General features: G+C 28.7%; 3 protein-coding genes across 3 annotated transcripts; all 3 read left to right on the top strand.

Moving 5' to 3' along the window:
• Nucleotides 1-11,995: 11,995 nt before the first annotated feature.
• Nucleotides 11,996-25,180, top strand: LOC114166737 (seed linoleate 9S-lipoxygenase-like). The gene is made up of 9 exons (XM_028051527.1): nt 11,996-12,225; nt 12,430-12,734; nt 12,817-13,063; nt 22,662-22,940; nt 23,038-23,123; nt 23,213-23,323; nt 23,431-23,741; nt 23,837-24,100; nt 24,183-25,180. The coding sequence occupies exons 1-9, from the start codon at nt 12,027-12,029 to the stop codon at nt 24,928-24,930; spliced, it is 2,550 nt and encodes an 849-aa protein (XP_027907328.1). The 5' UTR covers nt 11,996-12,026; the 3' UTR covers nt 24,931-25,180.
• On the top strand, nt 14,170-15,568 carry LOC114166742 (seed linoleate 9S-lipoxygenase-like). Its single transcript, XM_028051531.1, has 3 exons — nt 14,170-14,192; nt 14,365-14,628; nt 14,716-15,568. The coding sequence occupies exons 1-3, from the start codon at nt 14,185-14,187 to the stop codon at nt 15,461-15,463; spliced, it is 1,020 nt and encodes a 339-aa protein (XP_027907332.1). The 5' UTR covers nt 14,170-14,184; the 3' UTR covers nt 15,464-15,568.
• On the top strand, nt 21,582-22,606 carry LOC114166743 (seed linoleate 9S-lipoxygenase-3-like). The gene is made up of 3 exons (XM_028051532.1): nt 21,582-21,841; nt 21,945-22,246; nt 22,334-22,606. Exons 1-3 carry the CDS (start codon nt 21,649-21,651, stop codon nt 22,589-22,591), a joined length of 753 nt encoding a protein of 250 aa, XP_027907333.1. The 5' UTR covers nt 21,582-21,648; the 3' UTR covers nt 22,592-22,606.
• Nucleotides 25,181-26,784: the final 1,604 nt, after the last annotated feature.

Here is a 26,784-nt window from a genome sequence, read left to right as displayed (position 1 = left end):
TCATGTATTTATAAAGATAAAGAACTAAATTGGTCAAAAATTTTGAAGAGTGACTAATTCCAAAATTCACTAAAACTTGAGGATCAAAAACATATTTAACCCTTACAAAAATCATATTGCTAATACAAATTAAACAGGTCTTACAATATGAATAGATCGCTATTATCATTTAAAAATAATTCAACAAAAGTGATTAATTATAGTTGAAGCACGACTAATAAAGCAATATAAGATAACATAGGAAAATATAATATCATATTAAATTTTGTGTATAATATATTATATAAGTTTTTAACAGTAAAAAAACATTAAAAAAATAAGTCAATTAATATGTAAATTTAAATTTCAACAAGAGAAAAAAAAAAAAAATATATATATATATATATATATATATATATATATACTGGAAAATTCGCTAGTTAAACTGGCAAATTTCAACTGTAACATAGACAAAGAAAACATAATATTCACTGAAGTGTTATTAAACTCGTACTGAATCCGTCAATTCGAACAAATTAATTGAAAGTCAAATGATACCAAGTTGACCACTAACTTACGATTTCATTTGCATGCTAATAGATTTATATAATTAATAATGTTATTAATATTGCATATTTATAATTTTTGTTGATAATTAAAATGTAACTAAGTTAAAATTTGCAAAACTCCTTTAGTTCATTTGGATGATTGAAAACTTATTCATATTTAGTATATAAGGTCATATCATGCGTTTATTTTAATTTTAATATTTATAAAATGTAGTATACAGTGTGATTGTATGAAGATGATATCACGACCATTAGACCAAATAATTAACATTTGTAAGTATGAACTCAAATTTAATTCGTTTTTTTTTTCGTTTAGAAAGATTTTAAATTTAAAATGGTAATATTTATAGAAACTAAATTAAAGTGTTTAATTTATTTACAAATTTTAACCTTATTAAATTGATTTATAAAGTTTGAAATATTATTTTCGATACATTAAGATTTTAAAATGCAGTTTGGTACTATAAATTATCTTATCTATAATCAGATATATATTTTATAGGTTCATTTCACAAACTTGTCAACAATTTTCTCCATTAATCATCTAAAATCATATTTCTTTTGTTTTATCTCTTTTATCCTTATCTCCAAATTAACTTTATTTCCTTGAAAAATTCAATCCAAATAATTTGGTATCACCAATTTAAATTATAAATTATAAATCAAATGTGTGTGTGTATATATATATATATATTCAAAATACCTATTTTGTAAAAATTTATTGTAATATAATTTATATATTAAAAATTTATAGAGTTCGATCGCATAAAAATAAAACTTAAATCAAGGTTTGTTTTACAAAATCAATTTTAAGAAAATTACAGAAAGAGATTCAATAAATATTACTTTAATATTTATTTTCAATATTCATCAAAATCTGATTGAAATATCAAGTAGCCTATATATTTAAAACTTCCAAACATCCATTTGACTTTATGAGACAAGACAAAAAATTCGTGTTCTGCATATTCCAACATACACTTGTTTCTATTTTCTAACTGTGTTTCCTTGTACAAGTTGTTGTGCATTCATTGCTTTTGTCTCTCCTGTCCCTCACTTCTGACAAACACATGTTCATTTATATCCTTTTGCCATATAAATATTGCACTTATACCATTTCAACAAAACAAAAATATATTGCAAATATCAGTGTCCAAAATGGGTTGAATTACTAATAACTAGAGTTGAGTAATTAATGTTAATAAATACTTTAAGAACAGTTGTCATTCCCTTCTAGAATCAGTAGCAGTTAAATGAAAATCGGTCTAAAAAGAATTGAATAGAATGTATACTTAGATTAAAAACTTTGGAGAAAGAATTATGCCACTAAACACCTTTAAATACAAAAATTTCCACTAAATTTAATACAATGACATCGTGATTGAAAAGAAAATTACTCAGATGTATAAAATAAATAAGCAACAAATACTTCTGAATCAATAAAAGAAATAAGTTACATTTGTGAATTGGTTTAGGATGAATATTGACGATGTAGTTAGGGATTCTAGTTTGACTTCATGTATTAATATGTTTAGAGGAAGTCAGGATAAATATGTAAGTGGTTTATTTAGCAGTTTTTTTAGTGAATCAAACTTTTCTTTATGTTAAATTTATGGAACTATTTATATATTGGAACATGTTTGGAGAGAGAAATTTCAAAAACTCTTTGTTGAAAAGTGATTCTTCTTTAATGTACTATGATTTTTGGATCTAACAAGTAGTTTCTTAGAGTTTGAGAGAGAGATAACATTAGTACTTGTATTTTTGTAAGCACATATGAGCTTCAAAGTTTTTCATCTTTTTTCCTAAAAGAGATCATTACCCCGATAAATTAATTAATTTAACTTTAATTCATAAAGAATTGCTTTCATGTTTTATCTCAATCTATTTATTTAGATTATAGTTTGCTTATATTTGATGAAATGTAATTGTTATCATGAGTTTGGTATATATATATATATATATATATATATATATATATATATATATATATATATATATATATATATATATATATATATATATATATATATATTAAAACACAAATCGATTATATGTTCCATAATTAATGAATATTAGTAAAAAAAAATCCAATTGTTCCAAAATAATTCAATTTGTGGAGGTACTGAACCAATTCTCTTTTTAGTTTTAAGTTTTATCTTTAAAAAAAATCTTAAATAATACAAATTTTAGTGACAAAAAATAATTAGTTTGTGTATCAATTAATTTGAATATTAATTTAAAAATTAAAAATTTGGTAAATAAAATAGTTTCATTATGAATAAAAAATTATTATTGGTTTATAAATTGGTAACTAAAATAATTTTTATTATGAATTGATCTTTAAATTGGTTATCTATCAAGATTTTAGTTATCAAAGAAATTGTTCTTCAATTTAGGGATCAATTTAGAGACCAACTTCTTTGGTAGTCAAAACCTTTGTAGATAATGTTAATAACAAATTTAGATATTAATTTATAATAAAAACTATTTTAGTTATCAATTTAGAGACTAATTATTTATAATAAAAATTATTTTAGTTACCAATAATTTTTTGTGTATAAATTGTCACTAAAATTAATTATTATTTAGGGATTTTATTTGTAGTGCATATAAATACTTATTTATATTTATATATTCTATATTAATATTGCAAACCTATTGTATAATATATTTACACAAAAGTCTCACGTAAGAAATGTTTGTACATGTAGAAGTAAGTTTCTACTTCAACATATATCATGAATTTTTAATTACATTACCATCCTATGTACGATTCTCTCTGGTGACAAATTAATCTATGCAAGATGCGTATATACCAATTAAGATTATATCAAATAGAACATAAAAACGACAACAATAATGTAGCCGTGCTTAGAACAGTACTAACATACAACTGACTCTGATCTGCTTATAATTCTCAAATTTTGGTCAAAGGAAAACCTTCCAATACTGTAGCTTTTCCTGTTTTGTTTCAAATTTATTAGAGATAAATATGTTTTTAGTATTTTTGTCCCTCAATTTTTAGGAAAATTTAGAATTAGTCTTTTTTCGTAATTTTTGACTAATTTAGTTTTTCATTTATAGAAATGTGTGAATTTAGTTATTTTAACTAAATTTTGTTAAGTTTATCTGACGTAACAAACACATTTCATGATAATATTTGAATTATTTATCCCGTTTGACACATTTTCTGTTTGATGTTAACTCAAGTATTATCGTAAAATGTATTTGAAACGTTAGATAAACTCAACAAAATTTGATTAAAAGAACTAAATTTACGTATTTCTAAAAATGAATGACTAAATTGGTCAAAATTTTTAAAGAGAGACTAATTTTAAATTTTACTAAAACTTAAAAACCAAAAATATATTTAACCCTTGTTATTATAAGTACTAAGTATGTACTATTTGACCGAATATTGTATCTATGCAAATGGAACATAAAAACACCAAAAATTAATGTTGCCAAAAGTTATTTTAAACAGTAACAATATACAAAAGATTCTGATATAAAAAAATACCAAAAAAAGTGTCTACATTAAGTGACATAAATTGTCAACCATTTATTTACCAAGCAAGTAAACGGAAAGACCATCCAATATTGTAGGTTTTCATTTTTTTTTTTAATTCTTTGTTTTAATGAGTAGTAAGCATATATGTTTTACCAAAAAATCTAAACTAAACTAGTTGTGTATATATGTTCATTAAAGTTATGGCAAATTGAACGTAGAAACACAAAAACAATGTTGCCATAAGTCATTTTAAAACAGTACCAAAAAAAACGTGTGTAAATAAATTGGTCAGCGATATAATAATATTTCCCAAGCATAAAAAAAAATGTTCAACGAAATATTAAAATATTATAGTTTTCATTTGTTTCTATGAATATACTATGTTTTGTATGTATACTATTCAAATAATAAGCAAGTTGTATATTTGTGTTCATTAAGATTACAGCAAATTGAACGTAAAAACACTAACATAAGTTATTTTATATGACAGTTAATTCTGACATATGATTTAAAAGAGTGTCTAAATAAACTGATAATTTGGTAAAAGAAAATTCCTTCTAATATTGTGGGTTTTCATTTTTAGATATAATTTGATTTATAAATGAATTGCACAATACTAGCGCATCTTTCTGTCAAATAGAGCAGTGAGATTTAGGATTTCCTTAGTTTAATCCTTTTGACATGGAGAAACTAGCTTTCATTCACACACAACTCCAAGAACGACAACCAACTATTTCATCTATTGGAACAGTTTCATACGGAGTATAAAAAAGTTGTTTTGTCTTTATCCTACACTGTAAAAAAAAATTATTAATTTCACTTTCATTTTGATTGAAAAGTTGTAACTAAGTCAACACTTTTATTTTTTTTTCAATTAAATCTTAATTTTTGAATTAACTCAGTTTCATTTTTCTTTAGTACTTTACAAAATGCAATAAAGACATGTTAATGTCGGTTAGCACTATTTTGAGTTCTATTTTTTTTCTTCAAAACTTTTTGTTACTCACGTTTCAAGTTCTGTGGTGGACACATGGCACTATAGGATAATAACACGTGATATTATAGAACAATGTTAGTATTCAATTCAGTTTTTATATATATTTATTTGATTCAATTCAATTCTTTGTTTTTCAATAGAGAAATGTTATCCCTCTCTAAACTGTGACCCAATTTACTATTTGTATAAATATTATATTTGATATTTTTATTAAATTATCAAATTGATTCATTCTATTCGTAACTAAATCAAATCAAAGATTTTTACATTCTTACCGAACTGGAGAAATTCATGATCAATATTTGTCAATTACATTGAATTAGTCGGATGACGAAGTAGTCCATCACATCTTCCTTTATCTACATGTTATCTAACGTTTTCTAATGTTTTTTGGATTCGCAAACAAACACTTAAGTCTGAGTACGATTGGAAGTTACCAAACTATTTAAAAAGAGAGATCATCCCTTTTTTTTATTTCTTGACTATCTTCACTATTGTTTTTTTGCTTATATCGTGGTAACCCGCACTTCAAACATATTCACAACTTTCCTCGTAATTATGTATGATTAGATGATGTTGCTACTATGGTTTGTTTCATATACCATCATGAAACCATTGTGCTACCACATGTGAACAAACATCTTGTTTGTGATCAATCATTGTGACATTGTGATAATATGTAAAATAACATGCATATACATAACCCATTTGGTCTGATTCAGAATCAATTGAATGGAACATATTCGTAGTACCCTTAAGGTAATGAAGTATACGTTTTACTCTAAACCATTTTCTTCTTGTAGTTGAAGAACTATATCTTGCTTAACAAATTTACAGCAAATGTAATATTAGGTCGAGTATAATTAGCAAGATACATTATTGTTTCTATGACACTAAGTAAGATATGGTGCTTATGAACCAAGAAGATCTTCATCATTTTCTTAAGGTCTAATCAACATCTAACGATCTCACAACTATTAAAGTGCACAATGGATTTGACTTATTCATTTATAACATTTTACGCACCTTAATTATATAAGTCTCTTGATGTATAAAAACACATTTGTTTAAATACTCAATTTGTAATCTAAAAAAAATGTCTTTTCAAAATCCTTCTTCTCAAATTCTTTCTTTAAGTAATCAATTACCTTTGTGAACTCAGTAGGAGTTCCAACAATGTTTATGTCATTTACATAAACAATAATTATGGCAAATTCATTTTTTGATCTTTTCATATAAATACAAGAACAATGTTCTTCTCATTATTTGTAAGATAGTTTGGTGTATGACAAATACAATTCAAATGGCCTTTATTAACGTAATGATAATATATACTTTCATCTTATTTACCAATATTTTCACATTTTTCTTTTCTGTTTTTGACATTATTGTGCCACTTATGGTGACAAAATGTGTCTTTGAAATTTTCTTTATAACCATGTTCGTAATCAATATCACGATCATGAAAATATAAATCAAATGTTGCTTCTGGGAATGAAGCAAAACCAATTGGATATGTTTTATGATTTTCTATCAAAAGCTCATTGTTTTGTTCAACCATACAAAGACATGAAATAAATTCATAATATTTATTGCTGCATTCACTTCTTGGAATGAAGCAGATTGAGCGGATCCTATGATTTTCCATCAAAAGCTTCATTGCTTAGTTCAACCATACAAAGGCATAAAATCAATTCATAATATTTGTGAAATCTCTTTTCACAATATTGTTGTCGCAAGATCAAATTAGTTTCTTAGGTGCTTTATTTCTTTCTTTAATGGTATCCTAAGACCTATTACATCTAAATATATTTCAACATTTAATATCGAATATAAGTAATTCATCTTTGTAATATCAAGGGTCACAAATTCAAAATTTGTAACATTTTGTGTGTTTAGAACTAGCACATAAAATAATAATAATAATATTAATAATAATAATAATAATAATAATAATCACTATCATAATAAAAATAAAAATAATAAGACGGAGATAAAAATTGATAAAGTCAAATAATTCTTATCACGAGAATAAGAATATAAGGTAAAATTGTAAATGAATAAAGGATTAGAAAGAGTCTGGATTGAGACACGCAGAACACTGTCGTTAAAAAAAAAGACTTTCACTAGTCCTCAGTTGGTTGGAGCATCATGGTGATAATGTGTTATAAAATAAAACTAAGATAAAAGAGAAGAAGTAAAAAGTAAAGGAAGAATAAAGAATGAGATAATGAGGAGTAACTTCTATGTGTATTATTACTGATAGGAAGAGTCTTATTTATAGATACAACAAGTAATCCTCCATAAAGGAAAAAAATCAACTAGTTAATACAAATATTTACATAAATAGTAATGAATCATATGAGTAAATGTATCAAATTAATGAACAATCATTAATTCATAACAAGTTTTAAATTTTGAATAACTTTGAGTATTTTTAGTTGAGTCTTTATTAAATTAGCTAACTTATCAACACAATAATATTTTTTTAAAAAAATTTTAAACTGCATATATATTTATATGAATGCAAGCACCAATGTTATCTTCTTCTAAGATCCAACTTGTTGATCCAATAAATCAAATAATTGAAGTAGAATTATCCTCCAACTAAAGGTTCTCAATATCTTTCCTCCAAACGTGTTTCAAAACATAAATAATTCTACAAATGCATAAATAGAAATCTACATCTTTAAAAAAACTAAAAAACTACCACCATATTTCATATTTACTATGACTTCTTCTGAAAATATTAGCACACGGACTAATCATAACAACCTTTAGTTATATCATAAATATTCACTCTAAGTCAATTAGTAGATAAAAATTTTCATATTTAGGTTTATAAACGAAATCATCCTACTATCTCTAGATTGAATATTGCGTGAGTGAGTATATATGAATGGAATATGCCTGTATACTTTCTCAATACAAAGTTAAGTTTCACTTCGAAATCTGAAGCACTGAACATGGTTTGTTTCGAATCATTATATATACGTTCTCAATATAGAATAAAAGATGACATATTGTTTGTAAAAGAAAATGTAACGTGAAATATTATTAGTGTAGAAAAACAACTAAAAAGAAAATACATCCCTCTTTGGTAGCAAGGAAAGTAAAAAGAAATATACCACTTGGTTCCTAAAGTTTACTTTCCAGCGAAATATGAAGAGAAAAAAGTGAAAACTATAAAAAGAAAATCTCATTTTTCAAAATTTGCTTTTCCCTTTTCAAAATAATAAATGTATGAGTTACATTTTATTGATACAATTCATTAATTTTAATTAATTTATTATTTAAAAATGACTTAATTTCTTCCCATCCTAGTGTAGTCGTGGAGGTAGACATACACATTATACACCAAACTACGTTAAATTTTCTGTGTCTATTTTTCTCTCCTTTATTCTTTTTTTTATTGCCTTGTTCCTAACTTGTGATGAAGCCAGTGGCGGATCTTAACGAAAAGTATTAGAGGGGGCAAAGTAATATAATTTTGAGATCATTAGATTCAATAATTAGTATAATGCTTCAAAAAATGACTTCTCTAACTGAACATTTTTTATGATTAGTATAATACTTCAACATATGTGAAGAGGTAGAATCTATCTTGTTTTAGTCAATAATTTCCTTTTCATCACTCTTAAACGATTCTTTTATTCTTCTATTCTTTATCAATGTACTTTTTTTGTAAACAATACTAAAAAATAATTGATCATAATCTAATAAAAAATTAAGACACGTAATTATTAAAACAAAAATATATTCATTATTATTAATACATAATACATTATTATTTTTTCTATATTCATAAAAAAATAAATATACAAAAAACTCATGAGATAAAAAAAATAATGTTTTCATTATCAAGTAAGACAAGGGACGGGAAAGGAAGATGATAAATGAGAAATATAATGAGTTTATGTTTAATTTTTTATCTTTAAAAACAAAAACAAAAAAGACATATGAGAGTGAGAGATTATTACAATTTGTGAAAAACTAAAAAGACAATGAAAAGAAACATAAAAATTATGTCAATAAATATTTGGTTTAATTACTCTTTTGATTTATGCTTTCCTTTAAAAATGTTAATTTGGTCCTCTAATGTTTTTTTAATCTCAATTTGGTTCCAATTTTTGAAAAACTGATGTAATTCGGTCTTTTACAATAAATTTCGTTAAATTCCTCGAAACAAATCAATGATCTTTTCATTAAAATTGAGATTCTTAATATGAATAATTCACTTTGTTGATGTAATTAACCTAATCCTAGTGTCAATTTTTAAATAAAAACAGGAACCAAAAGAAAAATTAAACCTGAATATTTTCATTTTTTATTATATTTAATTTTATGTTTTATTATGTATTTATATTAAATGTTATATTTAAATAAAAGAAATAAAAAATAAAAAAATTATTTTTTATTAATTTTTAATATGCATTACCTACAATTTAAAAAAAATTATATTTTTATATTATATTATATATATATATATATATATATATATATATATATATATATATATATATATATATATATATATATAACTAAAAAGATAAAATTTTGGGGGGCAGGCCCCTCCCTGCCCCATGTAGATTCGCCATTGAAAGCTACTATGCCGACTAGTAATGATAAATATATTTATGTTTCTACGTGCCCAAACAAAATATTTTGTTTTCATGTACGACAAAAATGAATACATTTAAGACTTTTCTAAAGTTACATGTATGTTTGAACGTGGTATGATGTTGGGTTATATATATTTTTCATATATGATATGGTTATCGAGAGATTGTAGTTCCATATATATATATATATATATATATATATATATATATATATATATATATATATTACGGGTTTTAGTTATAGATGACATTATTATTATCTATATACAAGACATTTGACACCATTTTTACTCCACAACCTTAACAGAATGATTTTATGTATTTTTATTCTTATATAGTGTTTAACTTTTTCTATTATATTCAATGTGAGACTTTTAACTCACATTTGGACTATTCTCGATAGATAAGAAATAAAATATCATGGAAAATGAAGAAAATCACTATAGTTCATATGGGTTGCTATTGGTGACCAGTTTCTGATCTGCTGCAACAGAAACTTCTATTCATATTAAATCACAATAATACAACAATAATAAAGTTTACATATTTTTTTATAATTTTATTATGAATATTATAATAACAGTTTTATTATTGTGATGAGATAAATTTTTTTTCTATAATTGAAAAAAATAGTCATACAGTCACAGTGTTTGTCACGACAGATTAAACTATATAAATATGGTTTAAGATCTGGAATTCTGTTATAGTAAAACCTTAGTTTATTATGTTTTTTAAGATGACTTGACTTTCGTACATGAGTTCAAGTCTTAGGTTATATAATATTTTTTATTATCTATCGAAAAAAATAGTATTTATGTTTCCACTAGATACACTTTATGTTTAAGAAAGCATGTTTGGACCTTAGATCCCGGTTGCCAACCAAAGATTCCTCTTCCATAATTTTTCTTTTAAATTGTTTTTTCAAATTTCAAACAAGTGACTTCTTTTGTTTTTTTTTTGGGGGGGGGAAGGGAATCTAAGAATCATGTAATAAAAATAAGGAAATTGAAAATGTTCTAATGTCTAAAACGTAGTGTAGAAAATTAAATAACGGATCAAAAATTATAAAAGTAAGTTAAAGAGAAAAATATTTGTTAGAATGTGAAGAATTCACCTTCAAAATAAAAGAAAAAAATATTATAGATCGTGCAAGGTTTATGTATTAAAAAAAGGATTTTATCATCTAAATATTTTTAAATAAGAGATAAATTAAATTTTTGTTTTATATTTATTGAAATTAGGGTCTATGTGTTAATACAACAGCCCTTAATTAATTTAATTTATCGCAATTACATACAATTGCTTAAATGGGAAATAAAATTCAATTTATCAGTATTGTTTGAATTTATTTTGATATTAATGAAGAATATTTGAATTGATAGATAATATTTGACTTTTTAAATCTTATCATTCTCATTGTGGGTTTTTCATTTTAAATTACAGAATATGTAAACGCAGAGAGAAAAGAGAAAGATTATAAGAATACATTCATTTTTAATTTTTCTAGCCAAAACCAACTACGCTACTAAGAACATTCATCTAATAGAACAACTTCTTGATATATTTTGATAGTAAAACATCTCACTCTTACCCAATTCATAATTGAGGTTTATTATAAATAATTGGTTGGTTAAACGTGCCTTAATGAGAAGTACTTTCCCTACTAAATCCTCCAACAACACCTTATTTGAGTTTTACATATCCTTTATTTACACAAACAGAAACAAACTATAAATCATCTTTCTCCTCATACATAACTTACGAAATTATTATAAGTTTTTTAAATGTTATAGTTAGTATTGAATACGTGTTATTTTGACATTAGATTAATTAGTGATCATAATTTTCGTTCTAACTCTTAAATTGTTGTGAGAAAAAATATTTAGACCAGGATGGTATAACCCTGGTTTAATAATGATATGATACAGGTATAAAACCCAAAATTTAAATTTTGATCTCTGAGTACGAAACAAGTATAATCAAGGAATCTGAGGATGGTATACACAAACGCGGCATGTTTTATAGCTGTTATATAGACATAGCATTAATTGCCTAAATGAATTAATTTCGATTTTTTATTTTTAATTATGATAGAAGCAACTTGTTATAAAAAATAATGCTCAATTTCCTAAAACTCAGTGTTCACACCATTTACATTTATTAATAGAAAGAGATTTATTATATCTTATTATTAGATCTATCATCTTTGTTTATGTTCCTTTATTTACGAATATGACCATCATATGGTTTTGTGTATAAATAGGTGAGATTAGAGTTTGGGTTCCTCACAACTAACTCACTACTCTCAAATATCAAGCATTGGTGAGAAATTGTTAGCAGTAACAATGAGTTCAATAGTGGAAAGGAAGAAGTTGATTAAGGGGAAGGTGGTGTTGGTACAGAAGAGTGTGGCTCAAACCATTAACAGTCCTCAGGGTCTTCTGACTACTGGCGCCAAGATAGTTTACAACTCACCCACTCTTGATATCACTAAGTCCGTGTCTTTCAAGTTGATTAGTTGTACCAAGTCCAAGTTAGAGAATCGTTAGTCTTCTCTCTTTCTCATTCTCATGTTTTTCTTTTCAGTTCAGTATACAAGTTTTCCTATTATCAATCTTTCAAAAATAGTTACGTTTATTCGATGACTTGAAATCAAATGATATTGTAAAAAAGTCTTTCTACATTCCTTAAACATGCACTATACTTTCTCATTTTTTTCTGGATTTTGATTTGTTTGCATTTTTGCAGCAAAAAGTTTTGGTGGAAAAGTTGGAAAGGATACCTATTTGGAGAATAATGTTTCTGTGGTACGAACTGTGCAAGAGATAAAACAGGAATTTGATATTTATTTTGAATGGGATCTTAATGAGATGGGAAGTCCAGGAGCATTTTATGTAACAAACCTAATGGATGAGGAGTTCTTCCTTGTGAGTGTGTCTCTTGAATATCCAATTAAACACGACTACCATCATAACAATATTAACTTTGACTGTAACTCCTGGGTTCACAACCGTAGTTGTTACAAAACGGATCGCATATTCTTCTTCAACATTGTAAGTCAAATGATCATTGTTGTTTCCATTCTTAATTTAATTGACAAATGTATATATACTTAGGAAAAAATACGTATCGCAGCCATTTGTTCCTTGTAGGACACCAGTGCAATTACAAGAGTACAGAGAAGAAGAGTTGAATAACTTAAGGGGAGATGGAACTGGAATGCGTCAGAAATGGGATAGGATTTATGATTATGATGTCTACAATGATCTAGGCTTTCTTCCCAGCGATGGACCTGAAGATCACCCAGTTCTTGGAGGCCTCAAATATCCCTACCCTCGTAGGGTTAGGACTGGGAGACAACTCATCCAGAATAACAAAAATGGTGACTTATACTTTATCATGGTCTAAAGAAATAAGAGTTTGAATTCTTGTCTTGATGATGCTTATAAAATTATGTACTGACAGGTGAAGAATACGAGGTACCAGCTGACGTTTATTATGTGCCAAGAGATGAAAATTTCAGCGACCAGAAGATTGCGGAATTCCTTCAATTATCAAAGACAGCTTTAGCTGGAAATCTCGGACCTTTGGTGCTATCTATGTATTTAAAGACAACATCAAATGAATTTAATGGCTTCGAAGAAGTGCTGAAAATGTACGAAGGTGGAGTTAATCTGCCTATATCTATCACTGGAAACACTCCTCCAAGTGCCCTTAACTTCCCAACTCCTGATGTAATCAAAGGTACGTAGTAACTATTCTTCACTACTTCGGCATATACAACTATACTTTCCAAACCTTACCCTCTTTGTCAATTTTATTTTCTTCGTTATGATTCTATATAGAGAGCAAGTTTGCATGGATGACTGATGAAGAATTTGCAAGAGAGATGATTGCCGGTGTAAACCCTCTTGTAATACGGCTTCTTAAAGTAAGTGCAAATACTAATTTTACTGATGTTCAATTATTCTATTGTCATGGCCTTTCTTTCTGATTGCTGGACATCTTTATTAATGGCAGAATAAGGATGAGCTTGTATTGCCATGGATATCAACTTGCAACTGTCTTCAACGCATTACAGTAACAGAAGAAGACTTGGAGATTAACATGGATGGGATCAAAGTAGATGAGGTGATAATAATATACGCCAAGTAAATAGAAAACAATATATGATATAATAGAAATACAGAGTAGTTCAATATATCTTGTTTAAATTCTTCCTTAAATTTGTGGAACAGGCAATCAAGAATAGGAAATTGTTCGTATTGGATTACTATGAACCATTCATGACATATCTGACGAAGATAAACGACCTTCCTTCAACAGAGGCTTACGCCACCAGGACATTCTTGATCTTAAAAGATGACGGCACATTGAAACCACTTGCTATTGAATTAAGCAAGCCATATATATGTCCATGTGGTCTTGAGCTTGTCGAGACCACAGTGGTGCTGCCTGCAGACAAAGGTGTTGAAAGTACAATTTGGCAATTAGCCAAAGCTCATGTTAATGTAAATGACGCAAGCTATCATGAGCTCATAAGTCATGGTATGTATATATATATATATATATATATATATATATATAACAACTCAATCTGTTAGAAACATACATATGCAAACATGTTTGTTTATGTTGTACGAGATTTAGTGTTGTAACTTTCCTGGTGTCTGTCTGTCACAGGTTACACACTCATGCAGTGACCGAGCCATTTGCCATATCAACACACAGGAATCTCAGTGTACTTCACCCAATTTACAAACTCCTTTATCCTCACTTCCGTGACACCTTCAGCATAAACTCATTTGCTAGGAAGTCCCTGATCAGTGCAGGTGGCATTATAGAACAAACATTTTTGCCTGGACCATATTCTATGGAGATGACTGCCGCTGTATACAAGAATTGGGTTTTCGCTGACCAAGCTTTACCGAAGGATCTCATCAAAAGGTAAATTAATCTTTTTTTAATTAAATTAGAAACAACAATTAATGAATGTGTCCAAAAAATAATAATTTGTTTTGATTGATGGTTCAGAGGATTGGCGGTGAAGGATGTGAGTGCACCTCATGGGTTGAGGCTTGCGATAGAGGACTATCCTTATGCTGTTGATGGACTAGAAATATGGAATGCTATTAAGCTATGGGTACAAGACTACGTGCATCTGTATTATTCAGACGAAGGGGCAATTGAAAGAGATTGGGAATTGCAAACATGGTGGGAGGAAGCTGTGGAGAAGGGTCACGGTGACTTAAGGGCACCATGGCCTGAACTTCATAGTTCTCAAGATCTGGTTGAGATTTGCACTACCATCATATGGGTTGCTTCAGCTCTTCATGCCGCTGTTAATTTTGGACAGTATTCTTATGGAGGTTATATCATGAACCGTCCTACACAAAGCCGGAGATGGATCCCAAAAGCAGGAACTGAAGAGTATGAAGAGGCGAAGAACAATCCTCAAGAAGCTTTTCTGAAAACAATTACTGCAAAGTACCACACCATTATTGATCTTTCAGTGATGGAGCTACTATCAACACATTCTTCAGACGAGGTTTATCTTGGACAAAGGGACAGTCTCATTTGGACTTCTGATGAAGAAGCAAACGCTTTGTTTAAAAGATTTACAGATGACTTAGGAAAAATTGAGAAAGACATCTCTGACAGGAACAACAACAAAGAACTTAAAAATCGTACTGGACCGGTCCAAATGCCCTACACTGTTCTTCTTCCCACCAGTGAACCGGGATTGACTTTCAGAGGAATCCCTAACAGTATCTCTATCTAAATGCACGCTTCGTCGTCGCTTCCTTCTGTTTTCTTCTTTCAATAACAGCCGCATGTTACGTGCATGCCGACTCACTGTGTGTGTTCTTGTTGAACTCACTGGAACCCTAATAAATAAGCTCATTTTTCCCGTTATTCCCGGGAACATTTGAGCTTTCAGTTCTATTATTCAAGAATTATTATCATCAATGAATATTATGTTCTTAATCTCTATTACCACGAAGTTTTAAGGAAGGTCCATGCTGAAACCCTATTTTCATGTTGGTTTGCATGCTTAAAAGGTAGGAATCCTTTACCACGAAGTTAATATTATTTCAATTAATTTTCAAGTGGCTACTAGTTGAGATAAATAATATTTGACATGTTCATGGTCAACAAAAATAACACAAGAATCTTTACTAATATTAACTCATTTTGAATATTCAAGGTCTTGAACTAAAGTTTTTTCAATCAATCTATTTCATTTTATCTTATATTAAAATTATTTGACTAATGGAGATAGATAAGTTTTGCCAACAAAATAACATCAGAAATTAGCACTACATATGCAATACAATTTCAACGGATGTTAGGTTATATTGCGAATGTCGACATTCACAACATACTTCTTTTTTTATGTAATTTTTTTGAATAAAATTTATGATTCATAAATTCTAGTAAAAATTGTATAATATGTATAAAGATTAATATAGTGGTTTGATAAATTTTTTTCATTTACTTGAGTATATTTTCATTAAAAAAAATTAAAAAAATAGAGGTAATTAAAAAATACGTTGCGGATGTCAACATCCGTAATACAATTTCAACGGATGTCAAATTATGTCAACATCTGTAATATACTTTTTTTTCATATATAAATTTTTTTGGATAAAATTTATGATCCATCCATGCATTCCTTTCATTCACACACAACTCCAAAAACGACAACCAACTATTTCATCTACCGGAGCAGTTTAATAAGGGGGTATAAAAAGTTGATTTGTCTTTATCCTAGAATGTAAAAAAAAAAATTATTAATTTCGTTTTCATTTTGATTGAAAAGTTGAAAGTAAGTCTACACTTTTACTTTTGTTTCGATTAAGTCTTAATATTTGAAAATTAACTCAGTTTCATCATTTTCTTTAGTACTTTACAAAATGCAGTAAAGACATATTCGTGTTGGTTAGCAGTATTTTGAGTTCATTTCTTTTTTCTTTTGCAAAATGTTTTGTTACTCACGTTTCAAGTTTTGTGGTGGACACGTGGCACTACAAGATAATGACATATGGTATTGTAGGGTAGTGTTATACGTGTTAGTATTTTGTATTCAATTCGGTCTCTATATATATTTATTTGATTCAATTCAATCCTCTTGTTTTTTTAATAGAGAAATGTGATCCCTCTCTAAATTGTGACCCAGTTTATTATTTGAATGAATGCTATTATGATATTTTTATTAAATTATCAAATGGATTCATTTCATTCGTAACTAAACCAAATTGAAGAATTTTACATTCTTGACTAAACTAGGGGAATTCTTGATCAATATTTGTCCATTACATCGAATTAGTCGGATGACGAAGTAGTCCATCACATCTTCTTATATCTGCATGTTATCTAATGTTTTTTAATGTCTTTTGAATTTGCAAACAAACACTTATGTTTGGGTAATATTGGAAGTTACCAAACTATTTAAAAAGAGATAACATCATTTTTTTTATTTCTTGATTATCTTCAATATTGTTTTTCTGCTTATATCGTGGTAACTCACATTTTAAACATATTCAAAACTTTTGTCATAATTCTGTATGATTAGACGATGTTGTTACTATGGTTTGTTTCATATACCATCATGAAACTAATGTGCTACTACATGTGAACAAACATCTTATTTGTGATCAACCATTGTGACATTGTGATAATATGTAAAATAACATGCATATACATAACCCATTAGGTCTGATTCAGAATCAATTGAATGGAACATATTCGTAGTACCCTTAAGGTAACGAAGTATACGTTTTAGTCTAAACCATTTTCTTCTTGTAGTTGAAGAACTATATCTTGCTTAACAAATTTACAACAAATGTAATATCAAATCGAGTATAATTAGCAAGATACATTAGTGTTTCTATGACATTAATTAAGATATGGTGCTTCTGAACCAAGAAGATTTTTATCATTTTCCTAAGGTCTAATCAACATCTAACGACCTCACAACTATTAGAACGCACAATGGATGTGACTTGTTCATTTAGAACATTTTACGCACCTTAATTATATAAGCCTCTTGATGTATAAAAAATACCTTTGTTTAAATACTCAATTTGTAATCTCAAAAAAAAAATTGCCTTTTCAAGATCCTTCATCTCAAATTCTTTCTTTAAGCGATCAATTGCCTTTGTGAGCTCATTAGGAGTTCCAACGATGTTTATGTCATTTATATAAACAATAATTATGGCAAATTCATTTTTGAATCTTTTCATATAAATACAAGAGTACGTAGGATCATTTCTATATCCTTCATTTAATAAGTATTCAATAAGACGGTTATGCCACGTCTTGATTGCTTTAATCAATAAAAGGGTTTGTTCAATTTTATTGAATAACCCTATTTAGAATTTTACTTGTTGGACAAATAAAATCCTTTAGGGATTTTCATATAAATATGATTCTCAAGAGAACCGTACAAATAGGTTCTAACATCATCCATTAGATGTAAATCCAAACCTTATTGTGCAACTAGAATAATCAAATATTGGTTCCAAAGGCAATTGATTGCTTAAAGAAAATGCTTTTCCAAGATACAACAATTGGAAAAGAAAATACTTGAAGCATTAGAAAGAAAAGGCTTTCACTAGTCCTCAGTTGGTTGGAGCATCGTAGTGATAACGTGTTATAAAATAAAACTAAGGAAAAAGAGAAGAAGTAAAGGAAGAATAAAGAATGAGATAATGAAGAGCAACTTTTATGTGTATTATTACTGATAGCAAGAGTCTTATTTATAGATACAACAAGTAATCCATAAAGGAAAAAGATTCAACTAGTTAATACAAATATTTACATAAAGAGTAATGAATAATATGAATATCAATCATATAAGTAAATATATCAAATCAATGGACAATCATTAGTTCATAACAAGTTTTAAATTTTTAATAACTTTTAGTATTTTTAGTTGAGTCTTTATTAAATTAGCTAACTTATCAACACAATAATCCTTTTATGAAAAATTTTAAACTGCATATATACTTATATGAATGCAAACACCAATGTCATCTTCCTCTAAGATCCAACTTGTTGATCCAATAAATCATGACAAACTAAAGAATTAAAGTAGAATTATCCTCTAACTAAAGGTTCTCAATGTCTTTCCTCCAAACGTATTTCAAAACATAAATAATTTCACAAACTCAGCATAAATAGAAATCTGCATCTTTAAAAAAACTAAAAAACTACCACCATATTTACCATGACTTCTTTTGAAAATATTAACACATAGACTAATCGTAACAACTTCTAGTTACATCATAAATATCCACTCTAAGTCAATTAGTAGATGAAAATTTTCATATTTAGTTTATAAATGAAATCATCCTGCTATCTCTAGATTGAATTTTTTTTGATCAGCAAAGAATATTAATATGTATACAGAGACACTTTAGGGGTGCCTCAACCCTTATACAGGTCCTGATTTTACATTGAGGTTCTTAGATAAACAAAACAACCTAATTGATGTATCTAGCAAAAAGATCAAAGACAAATAGAGGACCTACATATTCAAAGTACAACTAAAAAGTACCATCTTAAAAATATCCACTCATAGGAACTTATTCAAGTTGGTACACATTGACAATTATTGGATTCATTCCTTTACTCCAGTGCTAGATTCAATACGTTCATGGTCTATTTGAGTGCTTCCTGATCAGTAAACAGCAAAGTATTGTGCGTCCAGTAAATCATTACACCTTTGAAGACTTCCCCTGTGAAATATTCTGCATAAAGCAAAAGAAACCTCTAGACTGAATATCTCTAGATTGAATATTGAGTGAGTGAGTATATATGAATGGAATATGCCTTTATACTTTCTCAATACAAAGTTAAGTTTTACTTCAAAATCTGAAGCACTGAACATGGTTTTGTTTCGAATCATTATATATACGTTCTCAATATAGAATAAAAGATGACATATTGTTTGTAAAAAAAATGTAACGTGAAATATTATTAGTGTAGAAAAACAACTAAAAAGAAAATACATTCCTCTTTGGTAGCAAGGAAAGTAAAAGGAAATATACCACTTGGTTCCTCATGTTTACTTTCCAGTGAAATATTAAGAGAAAAAAGTGAAAACTATTTAAAAATCTCATTTTTCAAAATTTGCTTTTCTCTTTTCAAAATAATAAATGTATGAGTTACATTTTATTGATACAATTCCTTAATTTTAATTAATTTATTAATTTGAAAATGACTTAATTTCTTGTCATCCTAATATACATATCTAAAGGAACTCGTGATGAAGCTACTATGCCAAGTGGTAATGATAAATATATTTATGTTTCTATTAGGTGCCCAAATAAAATATTTTGTTTTGATGTATGACAAAAATGAATACATTTAAGAGTTTTCAAAACTTACATGTCTGCTTGACGTGGCATGAGAAATAAAATATCAACGAAAATGAAGAAAAACACTATAGTTCATATGGGTTGTTATTGCTGCAACAGAAACTTCTATTCATATTAAATCACAATAATAAGGTTTTATGTTTTTTAAGATGACTTGACTTTTGCATATGAGTTAAAGTCTTAGGTTATATAATATTTTTTATTATCTATTGAAAATAAAATAGTATTTATGTTCCACTAGAAACACTTTACTTTATGTTTAAGAAAGCACGTTTCGACCTGTTCTCTTAGATCGCGGTTGCCTAGGATTCCTTTTCAATATTTTTTCTTCTAAATTGTTTTTCATGTCAAACCATTGACTTCTTTTTTACTTTTTTTTATTGGAAGGGAATCTAAGAATAATGTGATAACATTGCTATTAATTTCCTGTCGAGGATAAAATAAAATAAGTGAATTGGAAATGTTCTAATGTCTAAAACATAATGTAGAAAATTATACGGTGGAACATAAATTATAAAAGTAAGTGAAGAATAGGAAAAAAAATATTATAGAGGGTGCAAGGTTTATATCGTCTAAATATTTTAAAATAAGAGATAAATTAACTTTTTGTTTTATATTTATTGAAATTAGGTCTACGTGTTAATACAACAGCCCTTAATTAATTTAATTTATTGCAATAATATAGTTGGCTAGATGGCAAATAAAAATCAATTTATCAGTATTGTTTGAATTTATTTTGATATTAATGAAGAATATTTGAATTGATAGATAATATTTGATATTAATGAAGAACAGAACAGAGTGACGTAGAAGGGGAAATTTCTTTTAAAAAAATAATAGTGAAATTAAATTAGGATTAGGGTTTTTATCTGTGGGAGAGGTCACGGTTAAATCTGGTTCAACAACTAAGATGCAGCTTGGGAAAATGGAAGTTGACAGTGAAGGTTCTAAATTTCATCTGTATGAAACTGATGCTTTGAAAGCTGTTTCCACAGAAGTTTGGTCGAAGTTCCCTTTTTACAAATGATGAACTTCCAAGTCCAACTCCTTCGGGTGACTGTGATGATATGGCTTTTTAACCCAAAAAGACTTTGAATACAGTCAGTAGCACTTGTTCTGGTTCTGTTAGTTTCAATGCAACAAGTCCTTACATTCTTCTTTATTGAAAGATATAGTTGTAAATCCAACCATGTTGCTAGGCTTAATTTTTCGAGCAGCAAAACAGATCAAGAAATGTCGTCAATAAACCATCCTATATAATATATCTATTATACAGACATTAACTGGCTAAAAATGAACTAATTACGATTTTTTATCTTTAATTATGATAGAAGCAACTTGTTATAAAAAATAATGCTCAATTTCCTAAAACTGAGTGTTCACACCATTTACATTTATAAATAGAAAGAGATTTATTATATCTTATTATTAGATCTATCATCTTTGTTTATGTTCCTTTATTTACGAATATGACCATCATATGGTTTTGTGTATAAATAGGTGAGATTAGAGTTTGGGTTCCTCACAACTAACTCACTACTCTCAAATATCGAGCATTGGTGAGAAATTGTTTGCAGTAACAATGAGTTCAATAGTGGAAAGGAAGAAGTTGATTAAGGGGAAGGTGGTGTTGGTACAGAAGAGTGTGGCTCAAATCATTAACACTCCACAGGGTTTTCTGACTGTTGGTGCCAAGATAGTTAACAACATACCCACTCTTGATATCGTTAAGTCTGTGTCTTTCAAGTTGATTAGTAGTACCGAGTCGGAGAATCGTTAGTCTTCTCTCTTTCTCATTCTCATCTTTTTCTTTTCAGTTCAATCTTTCAGAAATAGTTACGTTTATTTCTTGATTTTGATTTGTTTGCATTTTTGCAGCAACGACTTTGGCTGGAAAAGTTGGAAAGGATACCTATTTGGAGAATAATGTTTCTGTGGTACGAACTGTGCAAGAGATCAAAGAGGAATTTGATATTTATTTTGAATGGGATCGTAATGAGATGGGAAGTCCAGGAGCATTTTATGTCACAAACCAAATGGATGAGGAGTTCTTCCTTGTGAGTTTGACTCTTGAATATCCAAGTCAACACGACAACCATACCAATATTTACTTTGACTGTAACTCCTGGGTTCACAACCATAGTTGTTACAAAACGGATCGCATATTCTTCGCCAACGTTGTAAGTGACATCATGATCATTGTTGTTTCCATTCTTAATTTAATTGAGAAATTTATACATATACTTACAAAAAAACACGTATTGCAGCCATATCTTCCTGATACGACACCAGTGCAATTACAAACGTACAGAGAAGCAGAGTTGAATAACTTAAGGGGAGATGGAACTGGAATGCGTCAGACATGGGATAGGATTTATGATTATGATGTCTACAATGACCTAGGCTTTCTTGGCAGCGATGGACCAAAAGATCACCCAGTTCTTGGAGGCCTCAATTATCCCTACCCTCGTAGGGTTAGGACTGGGAGAAACCTCATCCAGAATAAGAAAAATGGTGAGTTTTAATTACATGGTCTAAAGAAATAAGAGTTTGAATTCTTGTCTTGATGATGCTTATAAAATTATGTGCTTACAGGTGAATATTATGAGGTACCAGCTGACGCTTATTATGTTCCAAGAGATGAAAATTTCAGTGATCAGAAGATTGCGGAATTCACTCAATTATCAAAGACAGCTTTAGGTGGAAGTCTCGGACCTTTGGTGCTATCTATGTATTTAAAGACAACATCAAATGAATTTAATGGCTTCGAAGAAGTGCTGAAAATGTACGAAGGTGGAGTTAATCTGCCTATATCTATCACTGGAAACACTCCTCCAAGTGCCCTTAACTTCCCAACTCCTGATGTAATCAAAGGTAGTAACTATTCTTCACTACTTCGGCATATATAACTATACTCTCCAAACCTTACACTCTCTGTCAATTTTATTTTCTTTGTTATGATTTTTTATAGAGAGCAAGTTTGCATGGATGACTGATGAAGAATTTGCAAGAGAGATGATTGCCGGTGTAAACCCTAATGTAATTCGGCTTCTTAAAGTAAGTGCAAATATTAATTTTACTGATGTTCAATTCTTCTGTTGTCATGGCCTTTCTTTCTGATTGCTTGACATCTTTATTAATGGCAGAATAAGGATGAGCTTGAATTGCCATGGATATCAACTTGCAACTGTCTTCAACGCATTACAGTAACAGAAGAAGACTTGGAGATTAACATGGATGGGATCAAAGTAGATGAGGTGATAATAATATACGCCAAGTAAATAGAAAACAATATGTGATATCACAGAAATACAAAGTAGTTCAATATATCTTGTTTAAATTCTTCCTTAAATTTGTGGAACAGGCAATCAAGAATAGGAAATTGTTCGTATTGGATTACTATGAACCATTCATGACATATCTGACGAAGATAAACGACCTTCCTTCAACAGAGGCTTACGCCACCAGGACATTCTTGATCTTAAAAGAAGACGGCACATTGAAACCAATTGCTATTGAATTAAGCAAGCCATATATATGTCCATGTGGTCTTGAGCTTGTCGAGACCACAGTGGTGCTGCCTGCAGACAAAGGTGTTAAAAGTACAATTTGGCAATTGGCCAAAGCTCATGTTAATGTAAATGACACAAGCTATCATGAGCTCATAAGTCACTGGTATATATATATAACAACTCAATCTGTTAGAAACATACATATGCAAACATGTTTGTTTATGTTGTACGAAATTTAATGGTGTCTGTCTGTCACAGGTTACATACTCATGCAGTGACCGAGCCATTTGCCATATCAACACACAGGAATCTCAGTGTACTTCACCCGATTTACAAACTCCTTTATCCCCACTTCCGTGACACCTTCAACATAAACTCATTTGCTAGGAAGTCCCTGGTGAGTGCAGGTGGCATTATTGAACAAACATTTTTGCCTGGACCATATTCTATGGAGATGTCTGCCGCTGTATACAAGAAATGGGTTTTCGCTGAACAAGCATTACCGAACGATCTCATCAAAAGGTAAATTAACCTTTTTTAATTAAATTAGAAACAAGAATTAATATGTCCAAAAAATAATATTTTGTTTTGATTGATGGTTCAGAGGATTGGCGGTGAAGGATGTGAGTGCACCTCATGGGTTGAGGCTTGCGATAGAGGACTATCCTTATGCTGTTGATGGACTAGAAATATGGAATGCTATTAAGCTATGGGTACAAGACTACGTGGATCTGTATTATTCAGACGATGGGGCAGTTGAAGACGATTGGGAATTGCAAACATGGTGGGAGGAAGCTGTGGAGAAGGGTCACGGTGACTTAAGAGCACCATGGCCTGAACTTCATAGTTCTCAAGATCTGGTTGAGATTTGCACTACCATCATATGGGTTGCTTCAGCTCTTCATGCCGCTGTTAATTTTGGACAGTATTCTTATGGAGGTTATATCATGAACCGTCCTACACAAAGCCGGAGATGGATCCCAAAAGCAGGAACTGAAGAGTATGAAGAGGCGAAGAACAATCCTCAAGAAGCTTTTCTGAAAACAATTACTGCAAAGTACCACACCATTATTGATCTTTCAGTGATGGAGCTACTATCAACCCATTCTTCAGACGAGGTTTATCTTGGACAAAGGGACAGTCTCATTTGGACTGCTGATGAAGAAGCAAACGCTTTGTTTAAAAGATTTACAGATGACTTAGGAAAAATTGAGAATAACATCTATGACAGGAACAACAACAAAGGACTTAAAAATCGTACTGGACCGGTCCAAGTGCCCTACACTTTTCTTCTTCCCACCAGTAAACCGGGTTTGACTTCCAGAGGAATCCCTAACAGTATCTCTATCTAAACCCTCTTTCCTTTTGCTTTCTGCTTTTTACCTTTCAATAACCGCCGCATGTTACGTGCATGCCGCCTCATCACTGTGTGTGTTCTTGTTGAACTCACTCGCATTCTCTTTCATGTTGCTTCTGTACCCTAATAATAATAAATAAGCTCATTTTTCCTGTTATTCATGGCGGGAACATTTGGGCTTTCAGCTCTATCTGTTATTCAAGAATTATTATCATCAATGAATATTATGTTCTTAATCTCTATTACCACGGAAGTTTTAAGGAAGGTCCATGCTGAAACCCTATTATTTCATGTTCTTTTGCATGCTTAAAAGGTAGGAATCCTCATCATTCTTCTCACGTACGTCATTCATACGATTGTCATTTCATTCATTTTATTTTATATTAATATTATTTCAATTAGTTTTGACATGTTCATGGTCAACAAAATAATACAAGAGTCTTTACTAATATTAACTCATTTTGAATATTCAAGGTCTTGAACTAAAGCTTTTTCAATCAATCTATTTCATTTTACTTTATATTAAAATTATTTGACTAATGGAGATAGATAAGTTTTGCCAACAATCTCTAATAAATATAAATTATCAGTTCATAATTTATATTTTATGTATTGATAATTATCGGTGGACAACAAAATAACACTATTTATTTTATGATGACTAATGGGTGGAAAGTGGATTGAAACCCGATCGAACGATCCGGACAGCTATTTTTAACCCATTAGTCTAATTTGACTCGATCCACATAATCTATTAAATTAGAGGGTCGAATGCGGTTTAGTCTGCCTCTGACTTGTTGATCTGTTTTTATTTTATTTTTTAAAATTAAAAATAAATAAAATGATTAAATTTTTTATATTATATTTTCGTATAAATGCAAATATACAATACTATTCTAATTTAAATCATTAATATTTAAAAATTAAATTTTAATTATTAGTTATAATAAAGTAATTAACATGTAAATGTAATAATTATTTTAATTTATCTAATTAAAAATATTAATTGATTAATTAAAAGCTTAAAAAATATTTATATGATTAAATTTGCTTAAACTATTTATTTATAAATATATATACAAACAGAATTTATAAATAAAAATAAAAAAAAAAAGTTGTGAGCTAGTTCATCCGCCTATCATGTAATAAGACGGATTGTAATTTCTGACCTGTTTTAAAAAATGTTAGATTATATATTTTTTCATATATATGATTTATAGTAAATTCTAGTTTTAAATATATATGACATTAATCTTATACATTTAAGAATTTGACATCACTTTTATCCCAAAACTTTAAGATAATGATGTTATAAGTCTTTATTTTTATATAATGATTAACTTTTTTCTTTTCTATCAAATATGAAACTTTTACTCACATTTGGACTATTTCCAACACAAACCAATTCATATCAAGAACAAAACAACCCAAAATAGACTAAACTAGCTCACTTTGACACCCTAATTTACATCTATTTCTCTCTCTCACTTTTATTAGTACTATCTCCTCTTACATTAATTTTTAAAAAGTACAATTTGTTCAAAAAACTTTGGAAATAGTAAATATTTTTCATATTAAATCTCAAACGGTCAATTAAGAATAACTCACTACGATAATAATCTCAAACAAATAATATTTAAGCATATAATTAATAAATTTTAAAAACATAACTGGTTCAGCATATCAAATCGTACAAAAAAAATATATTAACAACATATTAAAAACATATAATTTTTTAAGAACTTGGCAGTGTAAAGTGCAAAGGCTAAGAATCGCAACAATGGAGGGAGGACTGTAGTAGTGCAAAACACGTTTTGGAAGTAGGGAAACAAGTACTACAACAATACTA

This window comes from Vigna unguiculata, chromosome 10, assembly GCF_004118075.2.
Source record: "Vigna unguiculata cultivar IT97K-499-35 chromosome 10, ASM411807v1, whole genome shotgun sequence".
Classification (NCBI taxonomy): domain Eukaryota; kingdom Viridiplantae; phylum Streptophyta; class Magnoliopsida; order Fabales; family Fabaceae; genus Vigna; species Vigna unguiculata.
Note: the sequence above shows the minus strand (reverse complement) of the source record. Positions and strands in the feature narration are given on the sequence as shown.

What these genes read in the sequence shown, in the direction of transcription:
- LOC114166737 (XM_028051527.1), top strand. Translation starts at nt 12,027, where the DNA reads ATGAGTTCAATAGTGGAAAGGAAGAAGTTGATTAAGGGGAAGGTGGTG. An exon ending in ATGTAATTCGGCTTCTTAAA is followed by an intron (nt 23,124 to 23,212) that starts GTAAGTGCAAAT and finishes TATTAATGGCAG; the next exon opens with AATAAGGATGAGCTTGAATT. An exon ending in CATGAGCTCATAAGTCACTG is followed by an intron (nt 23,742 to 23,836) that starts GTATATATATAT and finishes TGTCTGTCACAG; the next exon opens with GTTACATACTCATGCAGTGA.
- LOC114166742 (XM_028051531.1), top strand. An exon ending in CCGAAGGATCTCATCAAAAG is followed by an intron (nt 14,629 to 14,715) that starts GTAAATTAATCT and finishes TTGATGGTTCAG; the next exon opens with AGGATTGGCGGTGAAGGATG.
- LOC114166743 (XM_028051532.1), top strand. Translation starts at nt 21,649, where the DNA reads ATGAGTTCAATAGTGGAAAGGAAGAAGTTGATTAAGGGGAAGGTGGTG. An exon ending in TAGTACCGAGTCGGAGAATC is followed by an intron (nt 21,842 to 21,944) that starts GTTAGTCTTCTC and finishes GCATTTTTGCAG; the next exon opens with CAACGACTTTGGCTGGAAAA. An exon ending in GCATATTCTTCGCCAACGTT is followed by an intron (nt 22,247 to 22,333) that starts GTAAGTGACATC and finishes CACGTATTGCAG; the next exon opens with CCATATCTTCCTGATACGAC.